Source organism: Camellia sinensis, chromosome 5 (genome assembly GCF_055761805.1).
Source record: "Camellia sinensis isolate YWXY chromosome 5, ASM5576180v1, whole genome shotgun sequence".
In the NCBI taxonomy this organism is placed as follows: Eukaryota; Viridiplantae; Streptophyta; class Magnoliopsida; order Ericales; family Theaceae; genus Camellia; species Camellia sinensis.
Window position 1 is genome coordinate 40,360,291 of NC_138965.1, and position 12,763 is coordinate 40,373,053.

General features: G+C 34.8%; 1 protein-coding gene and 1 long non-coding RNA gene across 3 annotated transcripts; both read right to left on the reverse strand.

Annotated features, from left to right (window-relative positions):
* Positions 1-4,381: 4,381 nt before the first annotated feature.
* LOC145790089 (uncharacterized) lies at positions 4,382-6,809 on the reverse strand. The gene is made up of 4 exons (XR_014328731.1): positions 6,551-6,809; positions 6,200-6,394; positions 4,649-4,755; positions 4,382-4,546 (listed from the first exon to the last, which is right to left on the reverse strand). It is a non-coding gene; the product is annotated as an uncharacterized LOC145790089 (long non-coding RNA).
* A 1,574-nt stretch (positions 6,810-8,383) lies between these two features.
* On the reverse strand, positions 8,384-11,182 carry LOC145790090 (uncharacterized). Of its 2 annotated transcripts, XR_014328732.1 has the most exons (5): positions 10,809-11,182; positions 10,156-10,226; positions 9,929-9,966; positions 9,648-9,760; positions 8,384-9,067 (listed from the first exon to the last, which is right to left on the reverse strand). XR_014328732.1 is itself a non-coding variant. In XM_082867935.1 (4 exons), exons 1-4 carry the CDS (start codon positions 11,037-11,039, stop codon positions 9,750-9,752), a joined length of 351 nt encoding a protein of 116 aa, XP_082724061.1. In that variant the 5' UTR covers positions 11,040-11,182; the 3' UTR covers positions 8,384-9,749. The 2 variants fall into 2 exon arrangements, 1 of the variants encoding a protein (XP_082724061.1); XM_082867935.1 differs by having other exon boundaries at positions 8,384-9,760.
* Between the last annotated feature and the right edge of the window lie 1,581 nt (positions 11,183-12,763).

Sequence of the window (12,763 nt, forward strand, 5' to 3'; positions counted from 1 at the left end):
ACAAGTACACAAAAAAAAAAATTGCACATAATAATGCAACTAATTCGTGTGGTATCATTTCAAATCCAAATATTCATTAAAATGGATTTTTAATTTTAGAAGGACACTGCCACCTCATTTTAATTAGTTATTCCATATTTAAATTATGGGCAAATTACACTAATGGTCCCTGTAATTTAGGATTTGTGTTACGTTGGTTCTTAATCTTTTAATTATGATATATTGGACCCTAAATTTTGAATCTCATTTCAAATGAGGACAATCGAAGACAACATTGCTCTATTTCAAAGGCAAAGTCATCAATTTGATAAAATACAAATTAGTTTGATAAAAATAAATGTTAAAAAATTATTTTTGTACCAAAATAAAATTATATAGAAATGATAAATCTTTTAGATTTTTATTTATTTTTATTTTTTTAATCAAATTAATTTTTAGTATGTGTTTGGATAATGATCATATAATGGGTGCACTACAACAAAAAACACATTTGACGACCCACAAATTTCGTCGCCAAAAGTACAAATTTCGTCGCCAAAAGAATCGGCGACAAAATATACAACTTGTCGCCAAAGCCTTGTCACTAAAAGTAATGGCGACGAAATCAGAAATTGTCACCGTATGTAGACATTTAGCGACAAGCAAAATTGGTCGCCAAAAATCATATATTTTGTCGCTATAAAATTACAATTTGTTGCTAAAAGGTTAAAATTTGGATAGGCTATGTACTTTTAGCGACAAATAAATGCGTCACCAAAAGTACTATTTAACGACAAAATTAATTTGGTTGCTAAAAATCACGTTTTTAGCGACGAGTAAGTTTTGGTTCCTAAATGTTCCTGGAATAACCACTAACTTTTAGCGACAAAAACAATATGTTGTCGCCAAATATATTAACAACGACAAAAACACCACCTGTTACTAAAAATTCACTATACAAATTTTGATTTTAATAATTTTCCTGTTCAAAATAATCCAAAACACTTATTTTCCTGTGCACAATATATACACAAATGTAATGTAAATAATAATACACCTGTGCAAGACATTCATACTAATTCAAAATTAATAGCTATGAAAAATCCCAATAAACATAATTACAATTCTCTGACAATCTAAAACATGCATACTAAAGTACTTACAAACTACTAATATCAAACCCATAAATACATTACCAAATCCTATGTCAAAATATTTTCAAAATTACAACCAAATATTTTGATGTTAAACATCTAACTAACAAGTCATTTACTAAAATCCTATGTCAAAATATTTGTAAAAACACAACACCAAATATTTTGATGCTAAACATTTAATCCATAAATCATTTACCAAAATCCTATGTCAAAATATTTCCAAAAACACAAAATCAAATCTTCTGATGCAGCCCAAACTATTTTCCACCATTGCCAATCTGTCACATGAAAAAAGAAAAAACAATATTAGATTGACAAAAAAAAAAAAAAAAAAAAAAAAAAAAACAACTCGATATGAACTTCACAATTTTGATTTTAATTTTGTAACGGGAAGTCCAATCGGGTGCTGTTTGTTCATACAACTCTATTTAGGCTTGAACAAGCTACCCGTGCCAAGTTTCGGTAGTTTCAGTGGTCATTTTGCAATTTTGGCCCCCGAACGGGCCTTTTAAGTCTTGTGTTTTATATTTTTTCTTCTAATTTTCTAACCGGAAATCCAATCGAGGTCCCATTTGTTCCTACAAGTCTATTTAGGTTTGAACAAGCTGTCTGTGCCAAGTTTTGGTGGTTTCGGTTGTCATTTCGCAATTTCGGCTCCTGAATGAGCCTTTTAAGTTTTGTGTATTACAAATTTTCCTTCTAATTTTCTAACCGAAGATCCAATAGAGGTCCCGTTTGTTCCTACAAGTCTATTTAGGCTTGAAAAGGCTATCCGTGCCAAGTTTCGGTGGTTTCGGTGGTCATTTTGAAATTTCGGCCCCCGAACGGGCCTTTTAAGTCTTGTGTTTTACATTTTTCCTTCTAATTTTTTAACCGAAAATCCAATCGATGTCCCGTTTGTTCCTACAAGTCTATTTAGGCTTGAACAAGCTATCCGTGCCAAGTTTCGGTGGTTTCGGTGGTCATTTCGCAATTCCAGCCCCCGAACGGGCCTTTTAAGTCTTGTGTTTTACAATTTTCCTTCTAACTTTCCAACCGGAGATCCAATTGAGGTCCCGTTTGTTCCTACAAGTCTACTTAGGCTTGAACAAGCTGTCTGTGCCAAGTTTCGGTGGTTTCGGTAGTCATTTCGAAATTTCGGCCCCCAAACGGGCTTTTTAAGTCTTGTGTTTTACATTTTTCCTTCTAATTTTTTAACCGAAAATCCAATTGAGGTCCCGTTTGTTCCTACAAGTCTATTTAGGCTTGAAAAATCCATCCATGCCAAGTTTTGGTGGTTCCGGTAGTCATTTCGCAATTTCGGCCCCCGAACGGGCCTTTTAAGTCTTATGTTTTACAATTTTCCTTCTAATTTTCTAACCGGAGATCCAATCGAGGTCCCGTTTGTTCCTACAAGTCTATTTAGGCTTGAACAAGCTGTCCGTGCCAAGTTTTGGTGGTTTCAGTGGTCTTTTCACAATTTCGGCCCTCGAACGGGCCTTTTAAGTCTTGTATTTTACAATTTTCCTTCTAATTTTCTAACCGGAGATCCAATCGAGATCCCGTTTGTTCCTACAAGTCTATTTAGGCTTGAACAAGCTGTCCGTGCCAAGTTTCGGTGGTTTTGGTGGTCATTTCACAATTTCGGCCCCCGAACGAGCCTTTTAAGTCTTGTATTTTACAATTTTCCTTCTAATTTTCTAACCGGAGATCCAATAGAGGTCCCGTTTTTTCCTACAAGTCTATTTAGGCTTAAACAAGCTGTCCGTGCCAAGTTTCAGTGGTTTCGGTGGTCATTTCGCAATTTTGGGCCCCTTACGGGCCTTTTAAGTCTTGTGTTTTACAATTTTCCTTCTAATTTTCTAACTGGAGATCCAATCAAGGTCCCGTTTGTTCAACACAACCAGACATATTAAATGAAATGCTTGTAGTGATTTGAAAAGTAAATTATGAAAAATATACTTACAAAAGTGTTTGTCAATAAGATTCCTATGATGAATAATCTAATTTGTTCTTGCTGGACCTTGGACAAATTCTTCAATGACTCTAGTTCTTTTTGTAGGCTTGAAACCACCTCAGTATGTGCTTGTGCAGTAACAGAAGATCTGGATGATGATGGTTTTGGACAAACTCCAAAGCCTTTTAAGTATCCCGATTTCTTTCCAAGAATCTCGATCGACAGCTGCTCCTGAGTTAAAGGTATTGCCCCAGGCTCTAAAGACTCTTCATGTCGCTTTTTCAAAGCTTCCTATCAATTTGTAAACAACTTCAAAAGAAACAATAAAAACAACTTTTTAAATGAGATCGTTATTATTCATGTAGTAAATATAATACACAATGTTAAGAAACAAGACTTACTTGCAAGAGAAACATGTCTCTAGGCATTATTGCATCTTTAGGATAATGGCCAACACCTTCCAACTTAATGACCTCCAATAACTAATGGTTGTATGGTATCAAACCATCTAGAGGCTCCTGATCATATAGACATGGGAATAGTGATAACCTATTTCCAGCAGTTGAACTTAACTTTAACCAAGCTAGATATCAAGTCTAACCAAGCTAGTTCATTAGTTTAATCCCTTATTCATTTCTTTTTCCAGAAGGTATCATCTATATACTATTATATTTTTACTAATGCAAATTATTATTATTTTTGTTTAATGACTAGGAATCCCTCCAAGGCAGGGCCCTTTGGACCCACCCCTACAGGGTAAAATGTGGGATGTACGCCAACGCCCCACAAGTGTACATTGGGCAAAGCCAAGGAGGTTCGAACTTCGGCGCCTAGTGTTTCTGGTACAAAATACACTACCAGTGCTGAATTTGTTCTGCACAATTCCTTGTTGGCTTTAAAGTTTAAACTACCTGCCAACTTTTCTCTTTGGGTTGGTATCTCAAGGGGGCATGGGCAGTTTTACAACTGAATGGAAGCTAAATCAACTGATTGGTAAACTAATCAAACTCATAGTAATGAAAACAAACATCTATGTTGTGTTTGAGCTATGCACAGTTTGGCTGATTGACAAAGAGGCAGAATCAGCCTCATACAAGCTGAGCCCCAGCATACACACCAAAAACAAAAGCTGCATAACAAGTCGACAGCATTTGTCATCCTGGGATAATTTAACAATCTATGCATAAGAAACATAATCAACGAATGAAGTACTCCACAATTTTTTTAATAATGTTTTCCCAGGGACTATTCAGATAAATAAAACACTTCCAGTATGCTAACCTGCAAAAGCATTGATGCTTTTGCACACAAGACTGCATTGCTGACGGCTGGAAATCCATTAGAAAAGGTCAGATTTAAGCCCATCAATTTGTCAAGTGAAGAGTTAACAAGGATGCTAACATCATCCTTGCCATCATTTTCCATCATAGACCACCCCTCATCAGTAAAACCATTAAGAGCCTCATTGAAACCCCTGCCAGAGAAAATAAAAATAAAAATAAAAATCTATCAAGCTCTGGACAGCAGAGAAAACTATCATATTCAATAGATGGTGGTAAAGCAGTAATATATCAACCTGCTCAACCTCTGGCTAAGTGCTCGTAGAACTGCAGGCCTTCTGCTCCAGTTGGTGACATTAGACTGAGAAACCTCCTGAGCTATCTGCCTCAATTGGCATAGAGCCTGTGAGAAATCAAGGAAAATCAACAAGGAAACCTCCTTATTCACATTTTTTGATGTGAATAATTAGCCATTTCAACAAATTATAAAGGCTAGCCAACTTATTTATACAATGAGAAGAAAAAAGCTTTATATATAGATAGCATTGGCTTATTTGTTATGTGTATATTAGTATATATATATATTATTAGGGAGTGATCAAAAAAGCCGAGAATCCAGTACAAAAATTCAAATTCTTGTTCACATCCACAACCCAGAAAATATGAAAACAGAAAGCAATGAAAATGACTCTAATTAGTCACATAGTCAAAGAAATTGCTCATACAAATTCTAGTAAACATTATGCAATATAAAGAGCTGTCTGCAATTATTTTCCATAAATTGTTTTGTCATAACCTAACAGCTACTACAAGTCCTTCAAGATTAAACCAGGTAAATTTTATCCAAGGGAATAAAGATAACAAAAGACTTTTATCTGACCTCAATAAAGTTGAGAATGGCACTAATATCAGCTCCATTTGAATCTTGTATGGCTGTAAGTGCTTCAAAGATCATTGCAACTACAGGGAGTTTGGGAATGCCACCACTTTGTAATGAGTTTATTAATTTTAACTAAACTGCTCATACTGTTGCATTAACTATTACATTCAGGGGTTTCACATCCCCAAGTGTCACATTTGAATCCAATGGAAGTCTTATGGCAATGTGATTGGTGATAAGGTTCATATACTAAGATTCAAATTCTGAAACCAATGAAGCCTAAAGAAAAGATAAATAAAACTGAAAGCAAATACTATGATGCCATCTTTTGGACAAAAAAGGATTTCAATTTCATGGGGCCTAAAGCCTCTATCGTAGGTTTGTAAATCCTAGTTTGCTTAGCCACTACCAGCAGGTTTTTACATAAAGGTGTTCTAAATCTGAATGTCAACCATATTTGTGTAACTACCAGCAGGTTTAGGAGGTCAGATCAACAAGACAATTGAAGGACACAAGGGCTACATGGCTGCAGACATATCCATAACATGGGCAGCTGGCTAAAGCATTACAAGTCAAGGTAGAGCTACAGCCATGCCCACAGCTCAGAACAACAGAGCAGCTGCAGCAGTTGTAGCCACAGCTCAGTCCAACAGAGCAATTACATCAGATTGCAAATACATTCAAGTTCTTTTATGATTTTCTTTAATTTTAACATGAGGACCAAGTGTAAAGTAACAGTCAGCAATCTTTCAATTGAATTGAATGAAATCACAAGCTTTAATAACATACAGCTTTAACCAATGAAACCAAAAAGGAAAATAGTAAGTAAAACTTATTATAGGAAAATGCAGACCAATTTAAGCATTCTTAAGGAGAACTATGTCCATGTGCATTTGTTTTTACATAAAGGTGCCTATGTGTGTCTCAAGGTGAACTTTCTGCATGTGTGCAAAACTAGAAATTATACCTTCTACAAGCTATCACCACTACCAAATGAAGATTTCAAAGGAGAACTTCTTCGAGTGTATGTTCGGGGACTATTAGCTTCAGATGGAATACCATCACTCCTTGATTCCGTTCTCCACTTCCGTTGATGACCACGCGAAATTAATGCTTTTAAACCAATAAACCATTGCTCAGCTTCATCTTTATCTTTACAAATCTAGAATAAAAGTCATTTACCAAATTACAAATAGAGTAAAATATATATCTATTTGGAAACTACTCTAAAATAGCAGAAGAGAATTGGTATTTTAGGAAGATCATTGCAGCAACTGAAAATTAAGAAGGAAATGGATATGTCAAATGAGATGCTTACCAAATCTAGTGACCTGTCGTTCTACATAAGAGAGGACTGGTACTCCTTCTCAGGCCATGGATACCTTTGAAAGATCGGCTGAAAAATGTTACACGATGAAATAATATTTTAGGGCCTTCATTTAGTCAGTCCATATCAAGAAGAATTTATGTTCTATTAGAAGTGCTGAAACTAAGTCTACAAAAACTAGCTGGCAATACAAGGGCAAAATGGTCAGTCAAGAACACAAAAATTCTAACAAAATTCACCATCTCCAGGCCTGTTGCTTCCATCAACACACCAACAGAGGTACTAGATTAAAAGACATCAATGAAACTAGTAGCAACAAAACAAACAGAAGGATTCAGAACTCAAGAAGCTCAAAATCAAAAAATAGATAATAGTGAATGTTTTCTCTTTCCTTCTTCCTTTTGAGACACAAAAGAAAAACCAGTAAAGGTTTTTGGAACAAGAATACGATGACAGGTACAAGCAATGTCCGTTACCTCAAGGGACTAATTCTTATTGCTAAGAATTCTCAGTATGATCATTGAATGCTTAATTTGTTGCAGAAAGCTAACAAAATCATAACTGAAGTGACTTCTATTAGTTTCATTAATTGAAGTGAAAAAATGCAGTTTTTAAAATGTCATTTCCTTTCTGAAATATTTTCCAGATTTTCAATCCAGAACTGAATTGACAGATCTAGTGGATGAAACTAATAGAGGAATTAACACTAAAATAGAAATCTGGAAAGAACAAAAATGCATTTGACAAGGAAAAATCAATTAGGGCACATAAATTGCAATTTATAGGGCAAAGAGAGAGAAGAACCCCTGCTGCAAATTTGTCAATAGAAAAAAGAAGCTAAAATTGTTGAAGGAAAAACAATGAACCATAACCATAATTACCTAACTTGACTATAACTGTCTAACTAAACAATATAGTTAACCTTTAACAAACTAACAACTAATTTGCAACTTGCTTTGCAATTCACATGTTCTTGAAATGAGAGAGACTTCAGCTGATGAGAGAGGGTTGTAGCTGATGCTGCAGCTACTGTAGCATTAGCAGCTCTGTCTGTTCTGAGCTGCAGCCTTGGCTATGGCTGCTAGCTGCTGAGGTGTGGCCTTGGTTGCTGGATTGTGGCCTTAACTGCTCTGCCTTATCACTGTAGCCTTGGCTGCAGCTGTCTAGTTTTCACTGCCTTGACTGCCGTGGCCTTGGCTGTAGCTGGCTGCTGTGGCTGATCTGTATCACACACAAGGATACCAAATAGCCATTCTCACTTTAATGAGATCACACAGCCACCCTAACCTTCACTACTTCACCCAAAAATGAGTTAGCCCATAAAACCACCCTAACCTTCACTACTTCACCCAACTCAACACAAGAAGGCTGCCCATTATTAAATACACAGTCATTCCTGAGTTTCCATCTCCTCTCTTCTCTCCCCAAAAACCTTCATCCAATGTTCCTAAATTGGAGACCATTGTTGAAGAAGGATCCAACAAGTTTGACCTTGATGTATCTTCTTCATGTGGTTCTTTCTATTGTTTCCTACATATTGATAGACAAATACATCATTGCTTGAATTGTAGTCCTTTTCAAACATATCATATCCCTCCTTTGATGGACGAAGAACCCCTTTGTTGTTCTGCCTCAAAGCAATCCTAACCGTTTGATCATTTGATGACCTGAAGACATGATCTAATTGCTATGAATATTTCGGGACAACAAGACAGATGAGGTGAGATATGTCTGTCTATGAATTTGGTTGAGATTGTATCGCCCTTTCAAATCTCTCCAAAGACATTCATTCTATAAAAATAGACACATTTATTGAGGAAAAGATCTAACTAGTTTGATGTTGCGCACATTATGTTTATGTGATCCCGTGTTTCTATCTTTTCTCTGTATAGCTAAATAGATATGTTCTTAATTGATGTCAACATGATTGTAAAAGGGATAAGAGAGATGTGAGCTGCAAGAAAATTAGATATGGAGAAGTGTACTAACAGATTATATGCCCCCACAAGGGTTAGGTGTTTCTAAAGATAGCATCATAAAAATAAAAATAAAAAATCCCATTCTATTCATAATATATATAGAAATAAAAGAACTCCAGTTTTAATAAAGTAGCATACAATTAATCATAAACACGATTAAACTAGAATAAGGCTGCAAAGATAAAATCAAAAACCTCTTGAGAGACGGGAAAGCTTAACAGCTTCTTTAGGCGCAAAAAATATTTTACACAAAATCAAGTTGTCAATGGAGTCTAAAATGCAATATGAAGCAAGGGATGATATCAACAAAGCTCACGTTTTCTTTCCTCCCATCAGCAAAACAAGATTAAGACAGTCAATATGTACGCAAATAGCATTCTATTGAAAAGCAATCCAAGCAAAGTCGAAAAGCACAAATTAGAGATGCTGGTTATCAAAGAAATATCACCCTAACACGCAACAAAAACAACCCAACTCCATAAGTTTTCAACCGTCCAAGAACCATTTACTCCATAATCTCTGAAGAAGCCTACAAAAAATGCAGCCATAATTAACAACATTACTTCATTCATTTATACGAGTAAATTTCCTTGCACCTTGAAGAAAAAAATTAGTATGTCTCTTTAATTAGGTTTGAGGGGATTGCTAAAATAAATTATCTTCATAGTTAAAAGTAACTTTTTCCGAGCAAATTTTTTTCAACAAAATAGAGTGTCAACTTGCCTATTTGCTACAAAGAGAAACCAAGAGGGCCAAGATATTGTGGGGGCATCGGCATGGATTCTCCTGTCATTGTGTGGTGTGTTGTCATCTATGAAAAGAGCAGTTTGAAGTCAAGTCAATGTTTCTTTTCCATTACTTCGGTGCATTCTCTAACAAAACAACATCCTGTTCTGTAGGATTTTGTTTTCCTTTCAAGATTCAATGATTGATTATAAACAAAATATGATTTAATAATTTCCACAACTAAAAAAAATACATGACAATGTGCATATAGTGCATCCAAGTTAGAAATGTTTCAACATAATTCTGCTAGCTCAATAAGCAAATTCATCCAATTGTAAATTAAAATATCCAAATAAGCATAATTTTCAATAGTAAATACTTACCAAATCATCATAATTAGGCCCAAAAAATAATTTTTTTATAGGAATCAGGCCGTCAATTTTCACCAAATCAACACCACCAAGTTCACATACTACTTCAATCTCTTAGTCATATCCTATAATCAAGTAACACACAAGTAGAACTCAGAATTTGCACGATCAATGCAAAAACGTGTGCACAGCAGTAGATATATAAACAATAAATGCACAGGTCACCAGTATAATCAACGCTGCAATAGCACGAACCGTCAATTTGCTGCCACAAGACAGAGTGGAACATATACCTTGTTTGCTGTGCTCTATAAAGGAACATATCCTATGTCTGATAGCAAAAGAAAAGCTAAGACAAACAGCATTTTCTAGTAAAATAAATTATGAATGGAAAAGAAAATTAAGGTAGGTTCTTTGAGAAGCAGATTAGCCAGTGATTAATGAAGAACACTACAGCAAACATCAATTGTGGGGCAAAAAACTGATTACAAAATATTATTATAAACAATATAAAGCATACCTGCAAGAGGGCAGTGATAGTACCAAAGTGTTCGACAACAGTGGATCCAAATCTTGAAATAATTCTCTCTTCTAAACATATAAACAAAGACAAACACAAGGCATGAGTAACAAGGCATAGTACAAAACAATTCTCTCTTCTTTCTAAATTTTTTCCCCTTCTTGGTAAAGTACAAGAGGAAGGGGAAAAGTTGACACAGTAAATGAGCTTTAGCTCCAATTTTAGAACCTGGTTCGAACCTTTAATCCAATTCTTTATCAAAACCCTCAAGCCTTGAATTCGGATACCCTGAATTGGTGTGAATTTGAAACTAAGATTTCATTGACTAAAAAGAAAAATTAACTTAATCAAATCAACAAATTGTCACAGTATTTGACCAAAATTTCGACCAATGAACCAGTGGATAACCCAATATGTGTGAGAATGAGGAAACATATCAAAAGGATCATTATCAAAGGTCAAAAAAAAACTTGATGTAGCACCAAAAGATCAGAAGAGAAAGAAACTATGGAATCAAATCCCAAATTAATATACCAATATTCAAAATCATATCCTAGTCCAATAAAACCCATTATATAATGCTACCAATGCCTTTTCGATCCCCTTAAGTAATAGAAAAAACATGAGAAAAAGAAATTAGGAGAGGGTCATACCCTTTCCAGTTTGATGCCAATAAAGCCCCAAATTCCCCTGTTTAATGTCAAATAGTGAGCAAAATGAAGAAAATAATTAGCCCCAAATCGAAGGAGACATAGAGAGGAAGACAGAGACACACACACACACACACAGAGAAAGAGAGAGAGGGTGAAATCCACGCCTAACAAACCCACGGCCACGCCCCTCCCTGCCTCATCTACGCCAAGCACCTCTACCGTTCTCGCCATTCGCTACCTAGCTCATGCTTGACAATCGTTTGGGTATGCTATTTGGACTCTTGAAGTCTACTATTTGGATGTTGAATGAGAAGAGAAGAGAATAGATGAGTGCGTACTGTTGATTGCCACCGCTGCCGAATCAGTTTCGCCGTACCGTCGAAGTGTGCACAAAGAGAGAGATTAAAACCCTACCCTTCCCTTCCATTCCCTTTTGAATCCTCTATTTTCTGCCTCTCTTCTCGTTTTCCTCTGAATACAATGAGATGAGGCTTGGGTGTGTTTATTCAGTAAAAGGGTCGGTCCAGACTTTAAAAGAAAAAAAAAAATTGAAAAATGCAAAACGACGTAGTTTCGTTTGCTAATTTATTGGCGACAAAAATTCTTCTGTCGCCATAAGTACCGTTCATCTTTTCCGCGACTATTTCATTTCTGTCGCCAAAACTTTACAATCGGCGACCAAAATTTCGTCGCTATATGTTCATTTGGTCGCGAAAATATTTTTGGCGCTCCCGCCTAAAAAATTAAGTTGGCGCCAAACTTTTTGGCGACTAAAAATATTAACTCGTCGCCAATAGTGTACTTTTGGCGACAAACAATTATATTGTCGCCGATTATGTAAAATTGGCGACTAATTTCAGTTTGGTTGCTAAAAAGCGTCGCCAAAGATGTTTTTTGTTGTAGTGGTGGTTATTTTTGTTGATTTTTTGGATGGTTATTATCATGTAATAGATTGTTGTATTTGTTGTTAACGGATATTTTGGATGGTTATCATATAATGGATGGTTATTAGAATTTTAATATGTAATTAATATGTTTAACATATGAAATATTTTTAGTTATGAATTTTTTTGATTTATTGTATTGGTTTAATAATGACATAAAAATTGTCGCAATATTTGACTTTTGAAAAAATAAAAACTAATTTAACATAAATAAATATTAAAAAAAATTAAAAATTATTTCTATCCTCCCAAAAGATAAAATTATATAAAAATGATGTATTTTTAATTTTTTTCACCAATTTAATTTTTAGTTTCTTAGAAAAAAAAATTGAAAACCAAACCAAATAGAATTTTATAACCAAGAAAGTTCTAGTATTATTTATTTAAAAAAAAGGCCATCACATTTCAAATAACATACAAGCTAACTAACACAAAATAAGTTATACGATGACTTTGCCCTTGAGACCGTTTGCAAATGAAATATCTTTTATTGTCCTTATTTGGAACAAGATTCAAAATCTAGAGTCTAATATATCACAATTGAAAAGTCATGAACCAAAGTGACTCAAATCCCAAACTACATTGACTATTAGTGTAATTCGTCCATAAATTATTGAAGCAAAGGTATCTCAATTTAATATTTAAATAAAAGTTGGGGATTCTCTCAAATTCAGAATTTAAACTTGACCGTTATGTTAGGTCGATCTGATAATTATAACATTTTTATTGCGTATGTTTTCAAAAAATGGATGATTTATTTTTAAAAACATAATTATCGTTCATTTTTTCAGAGACAAATGTGATAAAATGAAAGATTGCAATTATTAAATAGACTTAATTTTTTTCATAAATGATATACACGAAGTGTTTTTTATTAGAGGGTGTTTTATATGTACAGCGACTCCGATTTTGACCGTCATTTGTGGTGTTCCGGACTCGGGTTAGTATGGCTTTGAATGGTTATTCATGTCTTGTTTCCCTTGTCTTCCCCTTATGTTGGCTATTGGGATG

Excerpts from the sequence above, each read along its gene's own strand:
- LOC145790090 (XM_082867935.1), bottom strand. The coding sequence starts at position 11,039 with ATGGCGAGAACGGTAGAGGTGCTTGGCGTAGATGAGGCAGGGAGGGGC. Across the intron at positions 10,227-10,808 it reads TTGGCATCAAACTGGAAAGG|AAGAGAGAATTATTTCAAGA; the intron begins GTATGACCCTCT and ends TTATATGTTTAG. Across the intron at positions 9,967-10,155 it reads CTATCACTGCCCTCTTGCAG|ACATAGGATATGTTCCTTTA; the intron begins GTATGCTTTATA and ends TTTTGCTATCAG.